Source organism: Dipodomys spectabilis, unplaced genomic scaffold, assembly GCF_019054845.1.
Source record: "Dipodomys spectabilis isolate Male_0828 unplaced genomic scaffold, ASM1905484v1 ptg000219l, whole genome shotgun sequence".
NCBI classification, from domain to species: domain Eukaryota; kingdom Metazoa; phylum Chordata; class Mammalia; order Rodentia; family Heteromyidae; genus Dipodomys; species Dipodomys spectabilis.
In genome coordinates this window covers 2,981,476-3,000,559 of record NW_024870896.1, presented here as the reverse complement: position 1 = coordinate 3,000,559, position 19,084 = coordinate 2,981,476, and the positions used below count along the sequence as shown (strand labels likewise).

The window sequence follows — 19,084 nt, the reverse complement described above, 5'->3', positions numbered from 1 at the left end:
GTGAATATGGGTCCAAGGCATTAAGATATTTGAAGTGCTCTTTGTAAGCCCATCGGGGCTGGATATAATCCAAACAAGGCTCCCAAGAGCCTGTGGTTTTATTTCGTATATAGACACATTGGAGGAGAGAGATAGTTCATAATTCCCCTCACTTCAGCTTAGATGGCACATATACTAGAGCTTGCTGAAAGGACTGAGTCTGTGAGAAGTCGAACGCAGAGGCCACGCGGTACTGAGCTGGCAAGGTTGATCAGGGCCCCTTGCATTGCTCTACAGGAAAGGAGTCACCAGGCAATTTCTGAATATTGCCAGACTGACTTTTGCCTTTGTCAGTGGATGGTTAGTAGATGCCCAGGGAATCGGTTATTTAGGTCTTGGGCCGACTAAGCTGTAGGTGTTGGTTGCCCAAAGTGTGGAGTAGTTCAGGTTCTATGTGTGGACTTGGGACATAGATACTGTAAATGAAAGCTAGATCCTGTCTGTTCTCAGCTTCCTCCCTTCTTGGGCTTGGAGAACTCAAATATAGAACAGAGAGTGACACAGCATACAGATACACCTGCAGCTGACTCACCAGGTGGCATGTGCCCAGGTCTGTCAGACAGAGAAAGGGCCTTGGCCCAACCACATAGCCTTCTTCCCTCCAGGGTGCTACCCAGAAAGTAGCAGCTTGAATCAGCGAAAATTAGATAAATTATTCCCAGCTGGGCACCAGTGGCTCACACCTTGATCCTAGCTACTCAGGAGGCTGATTTGGAGGATCATGGTTCAAAGCCAGCCCAGGAGAAAAATGTCTGTGAGATTCTTATCTCCAATTACCACCAGAAAACTGGAAGTGGCACTCTGGCTCAAAGTGGTAGAGCACTAGCCTTGAGTGAAAAAACTCAGGGACAGTGCGCAGGCCCTGAGTTTCAAGCCTCACAGCCACCACCATCAACAACAACAGCAGCAGCAGCAGCAATAATAATAATTTATTCCCTTAGTCACATTGACCTGCTGACTTAGGGCTGTCTCCCTTTCCATTATTTCTAGCTGTTTGTCCCATACGAGTATACAATATTTTAACCACATCATATATTGCAGGAGAGTTTTCACCTTTATGAAAAATGTTCTATTGTGGACTTTAAGGCAGCTTTAGTCAAAGGCTTTGAACTTTATTAGGATGCTAAAGCGTGGAAAGGTTAGAGAATAATGCCTATGCCATTGTGACAGGGCCAGAAATGACCCTAGCTAAGCAAATGAAAGGTTAGCTTAAATTTATACTGAAATATGGGGACTTAAGTGTGAGAACATTCACAGAGGTAGTGAGCAGTTTGCTGGGTAAGGAGAAACGAGGACCAGGTAAGTGAAATCCAAGGGGACCCTGGGGTGCTAAATGAGGAGGGTCCTAAACCCTAGATGTGCCGGTATAGGGAGGGATATGTCACAGGATTACCAATTAGATGACCTGAATAGAGAGACAGGACTTAGTTACTCCAAGCTATCCCTCCTCTGTTGTCCAATGCTGCCTCTTTATGGGCCTGGAGAGGGGGTTGGTAGGGGATGAGGTCTAGCCCAGGTAAGTGTCCCCTGACTGGTGATGTGTGCTGGGTCCTGCGGTTACCCATGTCAGCATGTCTGCTACCTATCAGATGCTCCTTCTGCTTGCTTCCTGGGAGCTCTTTGGTTAAGTAGAGGTGGGTTTAAGTTGTCCTAAATATTCTACACAGGTACGGATTTTCAGAATTCTTAGTAGATTTAGTTCAGGCAAAATGGTTGCAACAGTCAGCAGTGACTTTGATGGAGTCTAATTGAACCTTCCCTCTCTGCCCTCCACCCCTCCCGCCCCCCTTCCAGATTGATTCTCTCACTGGCCTTGGAGTAGTTAAAGTGGAATGTGGATCTCAGTTTTCTGTCGCCCTTACCAAATCTGGAGCTGTTTATACATGGTACGCAGGATCCTGTTTAATCTCACCCACACCAGACCTTTAACTTGGAACTATGCCTTCTCATCGACTGGAATATGATGGTTACGGCGGGCTGTGATTTGCATCCTGCAGTATAAAGCTGGCACCAGGAGGGTGGAAGGGTAGACATGAGATGACCTTGGCCTGGTATGTTCCATCCTTCTTCTTTGCAGGGGCAAAGGTGACTATCACAGGCTGGGCCATGGATCTGACGATCACGTGCGGAGACCACGGCAGGTCCAGGGGCTGCAGGGGAAGAAAGTTATTGCCATTGCCACCGGCTCCCTGCACTGTGTGTGCTGCACAGAGGACGGTAAGTGGGATGCCTGACATGGCAGACCATGCAAGGCCATACATGTAATAAGGCTTCTCAAGTTAGCACTGCAGCACAGGCTGCAGCACTGCAAGGTCCTGCAAGTCCATCTGTTGGGCTTCTGAGCAAGGTGTCCTCATAGGAACAAAAAAGGCTGTACAGTTTTGAGCTAAATATATAGTATTTTAACTATTAGCCTACCTGTTAGACTTATATAAAAAGTATAAATCAAACTTTTTTTCTTTTTTTGGTCGGTCGTGGGGCTTGAACTCTGGGCCTGGGCACTGTCCCTGCGCTCTTCAGCTTAAGGTGGGCATTACTATTTGAGCTACAATGCCACTTCTGGTTTTCTAGTGGTTTATTGAAGATAAGAGTCTCACAGACAGGCTGGGAAGGTGGCTCAGTGGTAGAGCGCTTGCCTTGCATACCTGAGGCCCTGGGTTTGATTCCTCAGCACCACATAAGCAAAAAGAAAAAAAGCCAGAAGTGGTGCTGTGGCTCAAGTGGTAGAGCGCTAGCCTTTAGCTGAAGAGCTAAGGTACAGTGCCCAGGCCCAGAGTTCAGGCCCCACGACCGGACCCAAAAAATAAAAATAAAAAAAAAAAAAAAAAGAGTCTCACAGACTTTCCTGCCTGGGCCAGCTTCGAACCATGATCCTCACATCTCAGCCTCCTGAGGTAGCTAGGGTTACAGGCATGAGCCACCGGCGCCTGGCTTAAATCGAACATTTTTAAATGAACTTACAGAAGTGTAAATGTTTCGATCCTCAGGTTGTTTTCTGTTTGGCTTTATGTCATGATGTGCGCCTGTCATGATTACATTCTTCCTCTAGCACAAGACAGTCCAGCTTCATCTCATCCTTTCTACGCCCCAAGCTCTAGAATTGAACATTTTCCCAAGGAGCCCAGGTGTCTCTAGAGGGGAAATGGTATTTAGAAGATCTAGGTGATACATGTGCTCATGACAGTTAGAGGGTCTCTGCTCCCCAGGCATTGGTCGACAGAGAATATGCATCTAAACAATACTCAAATTTACACTTTATGCTTATTTCTTTGTCTGTTTATATATGTTGAAAACTGTGATTTCACACCACGACCCTTAGTTCTGGTTTATTACTATGGAGCTCATTCTGATTTTTCTCTTTTTCCACACTTAGAAGTCATTCCTCTAGTGGAGAAACCTGGGTCTCACTATCCCTCATGTCATGGTTGGACTGCTCTTCCTTATGCACCTCGCATCCCATCATTCCCTGTGTAATCTCCCCTGTGAGCCTTCACCCCGCCTATACACGTACTGAGCCACCCTCTGGGTGAAGGCTCGGTCACTCCCAACTGAGACCCTTCCCCACACCTCTTTGCAACAAGACCTTTGCGTCTCATCCACCTAATGCTTTAGGACTGGCGTGTTGAGAGCAGGAAGGAGTACGCGGCACAGCACTGTGTGTCTGCAGGCAGTGGTGCGATACCTTACGGAGGTTCTGTAGACACAACAGAACGAATGATATCTCTAGAGAGCGTAAAGCTTATTTCTATGCTAGGCACCGGTGAGTGACCTTAGAATATTTTTACAGTAATATTTCATAGTTGGAATCCCAACACGGTAAACTGAGAAGTATGATTTGTATAAATAATGTTACGTGTAGGATATGAATATCTATACTCTATAAACACTGAGATTTTGTTCATTTTTTTTTTGGGGGGGTCCAGTCGTGGGGCCTGAACTCTGGGCCTGAGCACTGTCCTTCAGCTCTTCAGCTCAAGGCTAGCGCTCTACCACTTGAGCCATAGCGCCACTTCCGGATTTTTTCTTTTTGCTGGGAATCGAACCCAGGGCCTCAGGCATGCAAGGCAAGAGCTCTTACCACTGAGCCACCTTCCCAGCCCAATTTTGTTCATTTTTTAAAAAAAGTTTTAGCCGGGCACCGGTGGCTCACGCCTGTAATCCTAGCTACTCAGGAGGCTGAGATCTGAGGATCGCAGTTCAAAGCCAGCCCGGGAAGGACAGTTCGTGAGACCCTTATCTCCAATAAACCCTAGAAAACCGGAAGTGGTGCTGTGGCTCAAGCGGTAGAGCGCTCGCCTTGAGCTGAAGAGCACAAGGACAGCGCCCAAGCCCAGAGTTCAAGCCCCACGACAAAAAAAAAAAAAAAAAAAGATTTAAAAAAAAAATTTTCCCTCTATGTACCATGCCATAGCTGATGGGATTGTTAGGGGTATTTCCATCTGATTCGTCGATACTTGTTCTGATTGAGAGCTGCTGCGGTTGCACATCTAGTCCTATAAACTAAGGCTGGATAATCAGGGCCGAGTGCCTCCCACCAGAAAAGGTATGACCCCACACGGGCTGTGGAGGGAGAGCCAGCTTTTTTGGATGTGTATTCACTTCTGGGTCACACAAGAAGTTGATTTTGAGAGAGGAGAACACGAACACAAAGAAGGGTAGTGCCTATTGCTGTTGTGATGGGAAAACATTCACCTGTCCTGGTATTCATGTTTTTACTCCAAATTCCCTTCCTTTAGGTGAAGTTTATACATGGGGTGACAATGACGAGGGACAACTAGGAGATGGGACCACCAACGCCATCCAGAGACCTCGATTGGTAGCTGCCCTGCAGGGTAAGAAGGTCAACCGTGTGGCCTGCGGCTCGGCACATACCCTTGCCTGGTCAACCAGCAAACCGGCCAGCGCTGGCAAGCTCCCTGCACAGGTCAGTACTGGTCGGGACAGCAAGTAACATGGGGAGAGGGATGCCTGTGACAGTTACTGTCTGTGTATTTAATCACAAGTGTGCAGCCACACACAGCCTCATTCAAAGTAATTCAGTTTATAATCTAAAAACTGCTTGTAGAGCCTTAATACTGAGCTGAAGGCATAGCTCAGTAGAAGAATGCTTGCTAAGGGCACCAGAGAAAAACAAAATCTTAATATTCATGCCAGCTAACCAAACCTGAGTATATCGATGGCTTGCCTTCTTTGTCACATAAACAACACCAAACGATTCTCATAATAACATGCCCTGTATTTTTCACAGTAAATATGTAGACTTGATATTTTTAGCATTCCCTTTAGTTTACATTATTGGTCTCAAACTATTCAGAACCTTATTCTAGAAACGACACAGTAAGATTTTTCAACTCAGAAATGCTAATGCGTCGGTTTAAAAAAAAAATCAAGTTCATAAGCTTTATAGACCATGATAATGACAGTTCACCTTGTGAAGGTTAAAATGTGTTTGTGACTTTAGCTAAATATCACTATCGCACAATATTGTGAAGTTTATGTAATCACTTAATCTCAATAAAGAAATTTTTTTAATGGATGGAAGAAAAAAAAAATCCATTTAGAGCCAGGCACTGGTGGCTCATGCTTGTAATCCTAGCTATTCAGGAGGCTGAGATCTGAGGATCACTGTTCAAAGCCACACTGGGCAGGAAAGTCTATGAGACTCCAATTCACCACCAGTTAACTGGAAGTGGAACTGTGGCTCAAAGTGGTAGAACATTAGCCTTGAGCAAAAAGATCTCAGGGGATAGTCCCCAAGTTCAAGCCCCACGATGGGCAAAACAGACAGAAATCCATTTAGAAACTGTGGCTTGCGTGTGCCTTTGACACCGAAATTGACTCCCCAGTTTCGATGTTGCAGGTCCCCATGGAGTATAACCACCTGCAGGAGATCCCCATCATCTCCTTGAGGAACCGGCTGCTGCTGCTGCACCACATCTCCGAGCTCTTCTGCCCCTGCATCCCCATGTTTGACCTGGAGGGCTCTCTTGACGAAACTGGACTTGGGCCTTCTGTTGGTTTTGACACACTCCGAGGGATCCTGATATCTCAGGGAAAGGTACTTTTTAAAGATCTGGGGCACAGTGGTCACTTTTAGCTCCACAAAAATCCCTATACCAGGAATGTAGACTGTAGAATTCAAGTCACGCAGCTGTGTGCCAGCCTGTTACTGTGTATTAAAAACTAGACAAAAATCTCTTCCCGTTTGGAGTTTGTCTGAAAACATAATAGTATTGTGATGCATTTTCCCTTTGCAATCTCTTTCTTCCATCTCCCTAAAAGAATAGGGGTGGGGTGGGGGGGGACATGCAATCCATAAAGCTGAGCCTTTGTTCACACAGCGGTTCTCAGCCTGCTTGGCCATGAGTTTTTAGGGCAAATTTCCCATCAATACAAGAAGGAAAAATAATTGTGATGTCTTCTCCCAGAGATGTCCAGCAGAGGGAGCTAAGAGTTATTTGAGGTAGCTTAGAAGCTCAGTGGCTGGTATTGTGAAATTTTTCCCCCATGCTGGCAGTGGGTGTGGATTCAGCCTCACATTACCACAAAGGCATTCTTCCACTTGAACTTCTTTGCTTTAGTTATTTTTTAGGTGTGGTCTTACGTTTCTTCCTGGGGCTGTGTTGAGACTGTGATCTATCTACCTACAGCCTTTCTTGTGGCTAGAATCACAAATCCCCATCCGCATGCCCAGCTACCCAGCTTATCTAGTGAGATGGGGTCTTGCTACCTTTTTGCATGGCCTGGTCTCAAAACAGCTATCCTCTCTGATCTCTGCCTCCCAAGGAACTGGAATTAGAGGCATGAGCCACCAAACCTAGCTCTGCAGATAATTTCACAAGGGTAGGAGTTGAATTAGGAATGAGGACATCTGAAATTAGCCAGACTGGTTTTAACCCATCGACATTTTTAGTAATTTAGAGTTCCTTTAGAAATAAAATGTCTGAGTAAGAAATTAAACATTTCCTGCCAATATGGATGTACTGGCTCAAACTTGTCATCTTAACTACTCAAGAGGCAAGGATTAATAGTTCAAGGCCTACTAGACAAAAAGTTCATAAGACCCTTATATCAGCCTATAAAAGCTAAATGTGGTGATGCACATTTGTCATCCTAGCTGGCCCGTAAGTGAAGACAGGAAGATTAGAGGCAACCCAGGAATAGGTACAAAACCCTGTTTGAAAAATAACTAATGCAAAAAGGGCTAAGAGCATGACTCAAGTAGTAGAGTGCCTCTGTAGGAAGCATGAGATCCTGAATTCAAATCCCAGTACTGCCAGAGAAAAAGAGGAAAGGGAAGCCCTGCTACTAGAAGTGGTTAAGCTTCTGGTGGGTGAGCAGCTTGATGAGATGATTTAGAAAGAGGTTCAAGTGTCACAGTAGTCCAACCATCTGGCTGGGGTCTTCCTGTTCTACCCAGATAGAACTAGATAGAAATCATGAGTCAGTATGAAGCTCCTTCAGTTAGTCCAGGTCCTCAGTGGGGTATTTGTGTATTCACAAGCAGTGACAGTGGACATCAGTGGGCATGAGGAGTTGACTCTGGGCCTTTGACAACTAGAGCAAAACAAAGGGTAACCTGAATCAGAATCCAGCCCTAACCCCTTGGCTGCCAGAGCAGGGCCTCTGGTTGGTCTGCAGTGTTAAAACTCTTTTGCACTGTAACTAGCTCTTTTTGGCCAGGACCCAGGGCAGGAAGTATCTAAGCCTGCTGCCACAGGCCTGTTAGTTTTACTTCCGCTCTAGCTTCCTGGGCCCCTGAGGGATGCAGAGGAGAGCCCTGCTCCTGCTGCCACTGATTCCTACAACCACGGAATGTCCCTGCCCTGATAGTATTCTTGCTGGTATGTCCCTGGCGGTCCCACAGCTGTCCTCACCTGTGCTGCTGTGACCTGATGCTGCTTCTCACAAGGCTTTTAACAGAGACCAGAATGGGAGCAGGTGTTGGCCACGCCCCCTCCCTCCCCTCCTCGCCGCTCTGTCTGTGCCTTGGTCTTCTAAAAGGCCTGGCCTCTCCAGCCAAACTGCTCCCCTGGTACCTTGCAACTGAAACAAGGAGAATTAACAGTTTTCTGTTTCAAGAAGCCTGACTTTGAGGAACAGAGAATATTAAGCAATAATGACATCATTTCTCCACGCACGACGCTTTCTACTTTAGCTTCTAAATTTTGTCTGACGTGTTTTAGGAGGCAGCATTCCGGAAAGTAGTGCAAGCCACCATGGTGCGAGATCGTCAACACGGTCCTGTTGTGGAGCTGAACCGTATCCAGGTAACACACAGCACGTACCTGTGACATGGTCTTAGAGATGCTTTTATTTTTCAGGGTATAAAACATGTCGCTGCAGTCTGAGGGGAGGTATCCTTGCAGCGGGCCTTTGTGAGTCCATGCTTAAAGAGCACACCATCCTGTGTGTGATGCTTCCTGGGTGTGAAGTTCTTTGATGCTAAGGCATTCAGGCATCAACATTTAAGTGTTTTTCTTTTTTTGCAAGTCCTGGGCCTTGAACTCACGGCGGCCTAGGCACTGTCCCAATGCTTCTTTTTGCTCAAGTCTAGTGTTACACCATTTTAGCCATAGCACCACTTCCAGCTTCTTCTGAGTCATTTATTGGAGGACAGAGTCTTACAAACTTGCCTGCCCAGGCTGGCTTTGAACCTTGATCCTTGGATCTCAGCCTTCTCAGTAGTTAGGATTATAAGTGTGAACCACAGATGCCCAGTTAAGTGTTTCTCTTTCAAATGAAAGTAAGAAACATTTATTCCAGATAACGCCCCCCCCCAAAAAAAAAAAACAAAGAAAAAGATGCAGAAAAGGAAAAAAATGAAATCAAGCCACATTTTTCTGGCTGCCCAGTGAGCAGAGTCAACGTTGAAGGAAAAGGCAGTTGGAAGGAGGGTTAAGGGCTAGTGAACCACCTGCCCAGACTCAGATCCGGAAGACTGAGCCTTCCTGGCTTTCAAGTACAGCACATAGTGATAAATACTATGTCCTCTCTGGTGGGAGTGTGGGTGTGTTAGAAGGAAAGCTGGAGCCTTGTGTTCTGTTAATCGCTGCTTTCCCCTCTGAATGAAGTATATGTATCTCCCACATCGTTACTCGGGAGATCCCTTTGGTGAGGATTTTTTCAGAGCTGTCTATACTGCATCTTAAGTTGCCACCTTAGCTTAAGTGCAGACAGTAGGCTGTGAAAGTGTGCATTCCTGCAGGCCTTGTACCCTCTCTGGTTCTGGAAGTTTTCTAGCTTAATACCTCAGAATATCTAATATGCTCACAGAAGGAAGGAATTGATACCACTGCCAACTCTTCCAAAAACTTACCATCTTAAGAATTTAATTAAAGAAAAGTCCTGGCCAGTGATTATGATAATGTGTGACACTTGACCTTTAAAATGCATGAGTGAAATTGGCCGCGCCTCTCAGATGCCTCTTGGATCGGAAACAGCCGTGAAGAACAAATCGTTTGTTCCCAAACCTTTGTATTAACACATGATTTTTGCCCTGATGTGGATTACATGACTAGAGGTTTTTTTAGAAATTATACTTGGGGGCATTTTGAATCAAGACATCAAACTCTTGTGCTTTGTTGGACATTCCATGTGACCACATGGGTGGGATTGCTTTCTCCACCGATGAACGTCAGAGCATCTGAATTCCAGGCTGCAAGTTGGTCAGCCAGTTCCACAAATAAATGGGCTGTTTAGTAGGTTCATTCAAAAAAAAAAAAGCTTTTATTTCCCCACCTTACACGGTCATCTCGGTTTGCTCTGCGTCATTTGGGGAGACAGAGCGAAGTTCTAAGTTAAGGAATGCACAGTGACTGACTGTTTCTGGACCAGATACCTGCCCCACAAAGACACGCAGGCTCCGTGCAGTCCGGGCTCTCACTGGAGTATCCAGGCCTGGAGGGCACCAGTGAAGCCTCCTGCTGAGAGCCTGGAGTTCCCGGATAACCACACTGCTTTCCACACTGCTCCTGTCTCTCTCTCTCATCCTAGATTTTCAAAAAGAACCTCTTTCCTACTTGCCTTTATACCCCTAGCTGTGCATTACAGAAATGCTCAACGCCCTTTTGGGAACGAAAGAATTAGGTAGATAGCAAACAGAGTAGGTTCTTTAAAAGGAAGAAAAAGAAAAGAAAAGAGGCAGGGAATCTCCGCTCAGCCAGTGTACAGTGAGGATTAACAAATGGGCTGCTGTGGTACAGCTGTGCCCTCAGCCTCCCCAGCCAAGTGTCTCACGGCACAATGCTCAGGACATTGTGTCCTCTCCTGAGGCTAGAAAATGCTCCACACAAGTCTTTTTTGACCCAAACTAACACGGAGTAGGGGAACATTTGGTGAATCCAAGGTGAACACAGGATACCAGCATTTCTGTCCTGGATGTGCACATCTGTGGCAAGGCTGGCAGGTATGCAAACTGTCACGGCCTGAACTTTTTTTTTTTTTTTGCAGATCCTGGGGCTTGATCTCTGAGCCTGGGTACTCTCCTTAAGCCTCTTTGTGTTCAAGGCTAGCGCTCTACCACTTGAGCCACATCGCCACTTCAGGCTCTTTCTGAGTAGTTTATTGGTGATAAGAGTCTCACAGACTTTCCTGGCTTCGAACCATGATCCTCAGATCTCAGCCTCTTGAATAGCTAGGCTTACAGGCATAAGCCACCAGCATCCAGCCCTTCCACCTTTTTTGCCTTCGTTATTTTTCAAAAAGGACTTCAGCATATATCTAGGCCATGCTCCGCCTATTCACATGTCCCACCCAGCTAGAACGAGAGGTGGTGTGTCTCAGTGTCCTGCTGCCAACTGAGATCATGTCCTAGGTGTATGTCCAGGCTGGCTTTGAATTGACATCCTCCTCATCTCCACCTCCCAAGTCAGTAGGATTACAGGCTTGAGCTACTGGTGCCTGGCTTCTTTTTCTTGTTAGTCTTAATTCCAAGGAGAATTTGCTGTTTTAAGTTCAACCTAGAACTCACCTAAAGTGAGTTACAGATAGTGAGGACTTTTCCTGGAAGACTCAGCATAAAAATACTGGGGGTTTGGGGCTGGGGGTTTAGCTCAGTGGAAAAGCGCCTGCCTGGTGAGCGTAAGGCCCTGAGTTCGGTCCTCAGCTCTGAAAGAAAAACAAAAGCTATAAAAATACTGGGGATTGGCGCGGCGGCGTTTGAATGGCTGCGAGTCGGGCCCGGCCGGGAGCTGAGGGCTGCTCCGGGCTGCCGAGCGCGTCCGTCGGCGCGGGGCTGGGCTGGGACGTCGCGGCACCATGAGGCGCCGGTATTTAAAGGATTATGGCATCTGAAACCCACAATGTTAAAAAACGAAATTTTTGTAATATTGAGGGTCATCCCATTGATCTTCCTAGAAAAAGGAACTCCAGTTTCACTAATAAGAACATGAAGGAGGTTAAGAAATCTCCAAAACAGTTGGCTGCTTACATAAATAGAACAGTGGGAAAAGCTGTGAAAAGCCCAGATAAACTACGTAAAGTGATCTATCACAGAAAAAAAGTTTATCATCCCTTCCCAAATCCTTGTTACAGAAAAAGACAGTCCCTTCCAAGTGGGGGCTGTGACATGGCAAATAAAGAAAATGAGCTGGCTTGTGCAGGCCATCTGCCTGAAAAGTCACACCATGATAGTCGAACGTACTTGGTTAACTCCAGTGAAGCTGGTTCTTCACAAACAGAAAGCCCATCATCAAAATTTAGTGGTTTTTTTTCTGAGGTTTCTCAGGATCATGAAACAATGGCTCAAGTTTTATTCAGCAGGAATTTGAGGTTGAATGTAGCTTTAACGTTCTGGAGAAAGAGAAGTATAAGTGAACTTGTAGCATACTTAGTGAGGATAGAAGATCTTGGAGTTGTGGTAGATTGCCTCCCTGTGCTCACCAACAGTTTGCAGGAAGAAAAGCAGTATGTCTCACTTGGCTGCTGTGTAGACTTGTTGCCTCTAGTAAAGTCATTACTTAAAAGCAAATTTGAAGAGTATGTAATAGTTGGTCTAAACTGGCTTCAAGCAGTAATAAAAAGGTGGTGGTCAGAACTGTCATCCAAAACAGACGTTATAAATGATGGAAATATTAAGATTTTAAAACAACAATTAAGTGGATTGTGGGAACAGGAAAACCATCTTACTTTGGTTCCAGGATATACTGGTAATATAGCTAAGGATGTAGATGCTTATTTATTACAGTTGCATTGAGAGATTTCATCTACTAAGGAGCATCTGGTTATTCTGAACATCATTGGACGATATGATTTCCCCAAATAGGTCTCTTCTGAGAACTGTGAACTGTGGGGGGAAAAAATCAAAATCCTTTTTCTTTCAAAAGCCACATAATGAAACCACTAATGAAACTTGTAGCAATCTACTTCACATTGAAGTGGAAAAATATCCAAAAGGAGCAGCTCCAACTTCAGAGAGGTGGAAATGCACTGTGAAGATTGTTCACCTGCTGCTTTGGGATGCTTGGCTATTTGGTAACAATGTTTAAGAACTACTGGTCTTAACTGCAATCCTGCAAAGGAAGATCATTTATACTATATGAGGAAATAAGAGAGGACTTATTACTAGAACTACAAAAATCAATCATTAATTTTTGTGTTTTGTAAGAAACACTATAATGGATGCAGCTATTTTCTTATGTAGAAAAGACTTTGAAAGTTTGAAACACCATAGTAAGTAATCAATATTAAAATTTTTTTTTGTCCACACTGAAAAAAAAAAAAAAAAAAAATACTGGGGATTTGAACCCATGGCCTTAAGCATATGCTAAATGAGCTCTCTTACTACTACATCCCTGCCCTAAAATACAGTCTTAGAAACATTTTTTTTTCCAACTTTTCAAGTTGTCATTCATCATCTTGAGGCTAAGCTTCCGAAGTGCCTCCAAAGCACAGTCTGGGCCAGAAACTGCAGGAGGTACCACAGGGACGAGTCCTCAAGGAGGATGGATTTTGGAGGTCCAGGGTCTTGTTCCTTTGAGGTTATGATGATGTAGTGAAGAAGTGAGTGGCGGTGAAGATGGTGACGTCACTCGGGTTATAAGATAAGAAGGTCCGTATCAAGGCAGAGTTGTCACAATTGCAACACGGCTGCCCGCACCCCACGTGATCAGGGGTCATGATGCACGTGACTGCTTGGAAACGTGCTTATTCAGCCTCGACCAGCCCTGGGCCTGCTGTGTGTCGCAGGTGATGGGTGGAATATGCCTTGTACCACCACAGCTGTCTCATGCTCTTTGTTCTTTCTCCTGTCTAGGTCAAGCGCTCCAGGAGCAAAGGCGGCTTAGCAGGCCCCGATGGTACCAAGTCTGTCTTTGGGCAGATGTGTGCAAAGATGAGCTCTTTCAGCCCCGACAGCCTCCTCCTCCCTCACCGCGTGTGGAAAGTCAAGTTTGTGGGTGAGAACTGGCCACACACTGGTGAATCTGTGGCTCCTGGGAGGGGGTGGGCAGAGAGACACAGGAGCCACAAGTCCCAGGGAGCCAGCACAGCTTAGCTGCCAGAGCGCTATCCCCACAGACAGGCGAGGACAGCTTGGGAGTTTGCTCGCTCTGTTCCCGCAGGTGAATCTGTGGATGACTGCGGGGGTGGCTACAGTGAGTCCATAGCGGAGATCTGTGAGGAGCTGCAGAATGGACTCACTCCACTTCTGATCGTGACTCCAAATGGAAGGGACGAATCTGGAGCCAACCGAGACTGCTACCTGCTAAACCCGGCCGCCAGGGCCCCCGTGCACTGCAGCATGTTCCGCTTCCTGGGTGGGTCTTCTCAGTTATCTGACACTGCACTAGCAGTTCGAAAGTTAGCTTAGTATCTGCTCTCAGTGTATTGTCTGGAAATGGTAGTAGATGTTAGAAATACCTACTTTCAGCACCTTTACCAATGAAAATAATTTTTGTTTTGGTTTAGTCAGTCATGGGGCTTGAACTCAGGGCCTGAGCACTGTTCCTGAGCTCCTTCCCTCAAGGCTAACACTCTACTACTTTGAGCCACAACCCTACTTGTGGTTCTGGGGGTTCGTCGGAGATAAGAGTCTCCCAGACTTTCTTGCCTGGGCTGGCTTTGAACCATGATCCTCAGATCTCAACCTCCTAAGTAGCTCAGATTACAGGTGTGAGCCACCGGCGCCTGGCTTGGGGCACACTGTTTAATGGTAGATTCAGACCTGAGAGTTTGGGTAATGCTAACCTCATGGCTTGTTTGAATGAACCTGAGAAGTTTGCCATCTGTCCTAAGCCCCTCTGTCCCTGTGATTGGAATGATCAGGAGTGTTGCTGGGCATTGCCATCCGAACCGGAAGTCCCCTGAGCCTTAACCTCGCCGAGCCTGTGTGGAAGCAGCTGGCTGGGATGAGCCTCACCATCGCAGACCTCAGTGAGGTGACTCGCCTGGATTGTCGGGCAGGGGTGGCAAGGGTTGAGAGGCACAGCCTGCTCCAGCTCTACTGGGCTGTTAACCTCTGATCCCCTGCCAGGCATGAAGAGAGGTCTCCAGTTGGCCTCTAGAACTTGACCTCCATCCAGTTGGTGGTATTCTTGCAGGAAAAGGAGGCTCGCTGTCCTCTCTGTGCAGGAGCTTGTGGGGGAAGCCAGGCAGTGCCGTGGGCTGGCAGAAAGGGGCCTGATGGGGCAACCCCAGCCAGGCCCTCTCTGCCTTTCATCCCCTTCCCTGGCTTAGAGAAGCAGCCATCCCTCATCAGTTACAGCTATTTCTCAGCAGTTAAGGCTAAGATCTTTTGTTCACCTAAGTCCTTTCTCCAGCTTCTTGGGTGATGAAAAAATGCTTTGTTGTGTAGCCATCTTTTATGCGTTGGTGCACGTGTACACTTGCATCCTGGGGAGGCAGATCCTGTGACTGAGGGTGCTGGCGGTGGACTGGGGTCTGTGATTCAGAAACAACCCTGATCCATCACACGGACTCCTTTCCTTCTTGACAGGTCGATAAAGACTTTATTCCTGGGCTCATGTATATCCGTGACAACGAAGCCACCTCTGAGGAGTTCGAGGCCATGAGCCTACCTTTCACTGTCCCAAGTGCCAGCGGCCAGGACATCCAGCTCAGCTCCAAGCACACACATATCACCCTGGACAACCGTGCAGAGTATGTCCGCCTGGCAATCAATTACAGGTCTGTGATCATCTGCCTCAAATGCTTTGCCTTTATAAATAGCAAAAGTCGTTGTTTAGATAATTTATTTGGGGTTTTTTTTCCCCCAGAGGGAAAGATGCTAATGGTTCTAGCTCCCATTATGATCTTTCTGTGGTCATGAAGCATATTTTGTGACCAGATGTCTGAGTGTTTCTTATACATAGAATTTCTGAGTCTCACTAGAATAGGGGATGTTTAGGGGATGGGTCTCTTAAGGGCTGTGGCTGGGACAGGTGCATTCTGCAAAGCAGCTGCCAGCAGGGCCAAATGAGCATGCGTCTAAGGCACCACAGCTGGCTCAGCCGGGGTGTAGCAAAGTGTTCAGGCCGGGCCCTGCATGTCGGATGGGCTTTGCTTGCTGGACTCTGGTTGCAGGTGGTTCTCATGGGTGTTGGGTCTGCTCCAGAGCCTCAACTAGTTTCAAGAACTGTAAGCACAGCATCTGCCCCAGATTTGTGTAGTGCATTAGGCCTGAGCTAGACTGTTCACTTTTGATGCTGCAATGTCAGATTCTGGCTCCTTCCTGGGTTTGCTACGATTGCTGAGATTTGAGTCTTGGTATGTGCAGAGTAGCTAGGTTGAGTCATTTTTGGTATGCCAGTTTAGGTGAGCTCAGTATTATGTAAAGCTTTGGAGTCGTTTCTCTCCGTAAAGAACATGGATTTGTTGCCTCTCTCTCCGTCCTTCCGGGCTGGGCACCCTGTGATGGCCATACTGTGTGGAGAACAAAAGTCAACACCACCAAAGAAAGAAGTCTAAAGTAAATTGTTTTCTTCCAGACTCCATGAATTTGATGAGCAGGTGGCTGCCGTCCGGGAAGGGATGGCCCGCGTGGTGCCCGTGCCCCTTCTTTCTCTGTTCACTGGATACGAACTAGAGACAATGGTATGCAGGCCCCACCCTGTGCCAGCCTTCTGTATAGTGCCCTCCCCATCAGTATCCCTGGTTGATTTCTTCCTTAAAATCTTGTATTTAGAAATCTCAGACCCATGCGCATGGAATGGAGCGAAAACACCCTTAAGGTGTGTGAGCCCTCTTCACCCCCACATGAGGCTGAGCTTGAGGGTTGCACTAGGGTCCACCTGGGACCCAAAGCAGGATGTAGTACGGAAGCTGTGATGGGAAATGTTCAGCCAGCCCTCCTACTTCTCTTCCCACAGGTATGTGGCAGCCCAGACATCCCACTGCATCTTCTAAAGTCAGTGGCAACCTACAAAGGAATCGAGCCCTCCGCGTCCCTAATCCAGTGGTTCTGGGAGGTAATGGAGTCTTTCTCCAACACAGAGCGCTCCCTCTTCCTTCGCTTTGTGTGGGGCCGGACAAGGTTGCCCAGGACCATTGCTGACTTCCGGGGCAGAGACTTTGTTATTCAGGTAAGGCTCAGCAGGCTAACGTCTTGCTAGCATCAGCTGAGGTGATGTGCCCCTGGCACACAATCCTGCAGCAGATTGATCTTTATAGAAATGAAAAGAGAGAACACGCAGCCTCTCAGATTTGAAGGCTCCGTTTTATGATCCTGGATCTAAGTATCTGCCCATCATCAGTACATACTGCTCCTATGTCAGCCTGTTCTAGGTTTGAAACACACACCATGGAAAACATCTGTCTGATTCTTTGGTTGAATCAGGTCAATCACTTAAATAACAGTCTGCTGAGAAAAACGAAACCATTCATGAGTCCTAGGAGAAGATTTTGATTGGTTTTGTAACTTCCTGGTCCAGTGGTGAGAAACAGTTGCCTTCTGGTCAACCTGGATGCCCAGGGAGGCTCTTTGCCTCGCCCAGCCTGACCCACATCTCTGGCTAGGGAGAAAAGGATTGATCTTTCAAGGACATCCTTAAGAATGCATATAGGTTTTCTTAAAAAGTAGTAATTCCTAGATTTTGTCCATAGTTCGTACTGCTTCCTAGTCTCTTAATCTGAAGTGGCTGACGGAGGACTGTTGGAGTTCCAGAGAGCTTCCCCAAGGTGGGGGAGTGCTGCGTCCGAGACCCTTCCCGCCCCACTGTAGGGCCTGCGACAAGCAAGTGGGGCTGCCATCTGTGTCAGCAAGGGATGCTGGGACCATTCTATTGGAATGCATGAATAGCATTTTGTTATCCCCATAACTAATTGCTAGTTTTTACTGAAAATCCTAGGAACTAGGTGCTCTTTGTTAATTTTCAAATTGGCTAGATTCTGTGCTCTCTGCTACCTTGTTATTCGATTACATGACTTTTTTCTTGTTAGAATCGACTGAACATAATAAAATAGAACTGAAGTTATACCTATTGCGCGGCACAGTCTCTCATTATTTAATATTCTCCCTCAACAGGTGCTGGATAAATACAACCCACCCGATCACTTCCTTCCAGAATCATACACTTGCTTCTTTTTGCTGAAGTTGCCCCGGTATTCCTGTAAACAGGTGCTTGAGGAGAAGTTGAAATATGCCATCCATTTCTGCAAATCCATAGACACAGACGATTACGCTCGCATAGCCCTCACGGGCGAGCCGGCTGCTGACGACAGCAGCGATGACTCGGACAACGAGGATGCGGATTCGTTTGCTTCAGACTCGACACAAGATTATCTGACAGGACACTAAGAGGGTGACGGACCATCATGGAAGCAAGAAGAGGTGGAGCAAGCAGGCAGAGTGCTGCTTTTAGATTGCAGAATGTCTGATGTGTCTGAGAAATCGCAGTCTTTTAAGTGTGTGGGAAGTGGGTGGAGAGACTGACTGCCCATCCAGGATCAGAGTGAGCAGGGTGATGACAGGAAAATCAGCCCAAGCGCATGTAACACGATGTAGCCACATAGACACTTGACGTCCATTTCTGAGATCTGAGAGAATCTTTACCCCTAATGCTGCACTACATATAGGACTCTGTGTTTACTACAGTGTGTAAATGTTATATAAATACTGAACCGCAGCTTCCCCAAAACAAAAGCCTTTTAACGTGTGGGTGCAATCAACTTTTCTTTCCTTTACTTTCTTTTTCTTTTATGTGTTGTGCATCATCTTGATTGTATATTGAAAATACTGTGTACCAATTAAATCATATTATTAATATTTCAACTAATTTTACTCTGAATTTGTTTATTAAAAAGCTTTTTGAACATTAAATGATCAGTATTACTTGAATGCATCCAGAGATTATTTAAACAAAAATAAACAAAAGGCCACTGGGTTACCCCTTCTCCCCAGCTGTACCATTTTAGCATATGCATTATGTAATTTCCTTCATTTCCTTCAAGGCCTTTCTGTGAACAGTATCGTAACTTCTATCATGGAAAGTACACTACATATGTTTGTGTCATGTATATGCTGAAATTTTAATTCCCTATAAATAAAACATCTGTCACAAAACTGTAGGTTGAGCTTTCTTAACCAGTTACACTAGCACACATGAATCTGCTACAACCAAAAAGTAAATCCGTCTTTGATGCATCGATGGTTAAGCAATTCTAGTCTCAGGCTTTTGGTTATAAAAACTAAAGTGCAGGGCACTGGTGGCTCACACATATAATTCTAGCTACAAAGGAGGCTGAGATCTGAGGGTCATGGTTCAAAGCCAGCCCGGCAGGAAAGTCTGTGAGACTCCCATCTCAAATAAACCACTCAGAAAAAGTCGGAAGTAGAGCTATGGCTCAAGTGGTAGAGTGCTAGCCTTGAGCAAAAGAAGCTCAGGGACAGCACTCAAGCCCTGAGTTCAAGTCCCAGGACTTGCAAATAAAAACAACAAAACACTGAATTGACAATGGCATGATCATGAGGAGGATGGAGCAGCTATGGTCAAGACCCAAGTTGCCTATAGGACTTAAGGCTCCCCTCCTCTGGCTTTCTCTGAGCCACATCCATCTCCACAGTTAGGGTTCCTGTCCCCATGGCTGGGTCAGGGTATCTTGTCCAGAT

General features: G+C 46.3%; 2 protein-coding genes across 2 annotated transcripts in view; both read left to right on the top strand.

Annotated features, from left to right (window-relative positions):
- Herc2 (HECT and RLD domain containing E3 ubiquitin protein ligase 2) overlaps positions 1-18,541 on the top strand; it is a 152,931-nt gene extending 134,390 nt beyond the window's left edge. Inside the window, exons 82-93 of the mRNA XM_042697406.1 lie at positions 1,834-1,925; positions 2,117-2,256; positions 4,776-4,963; positions 5,900-6,097; positions 8,226-8,309; positions 13,295-13,436; positions 13,602-13,796; positions 14,305-14,417; positions 14,975-15,165; positions 15,966-16,071; positions 16,347-16,559; positions 17,501-18,541. Coding sequence (XP_042553340.1) covers positions 1,834-1,925; positions 2,117-2,256; positions 4,776-4,963; positions 5,900-6,097; positions 8,226-8,309; positions 13,295-13,436; positions 13,602-13,796; positions 14,305-14,417; positions 14,975-15,165; positions 15,966-16,071; positions 16,347-16,559; positions 17,501-17,773 — 1,935 coding nt within the window. The 3' untranslated portion in view covers positions 17,774-18,541. The remainder of the gene's footprint in view (positions 1-1,833; positions 1,926-2,116; positions 2,257-4,775; positions 4,964-5,899; positions 6,098-8,225; positions 8,310-13,294; positions 13,437-13,601; positions 13,797-14,304; positions 14,418-14,974; positions 15,166-15,965; positions 16,072-16,346; positions 16,560-17,500) is intronic.
- On the top strand, positions 11,200-12,332 carry LOC122122964 (KATNB1-like protein 1). Its single transcript, XM_042697408.1, has one exon. The coding sequence runs from the start codon at positions 11,324-11,326 to the stop codon at positions 12,233-12,235; it is 912 nt and encodes a 303-aa protein (XP_042553342.1). The 5' UTR covers positions 11,200-11,323; the 3' UTR covers positions 12,236-12,332.
- Positions 18,542-19,084: the final 543 nt, after the last annotated feature.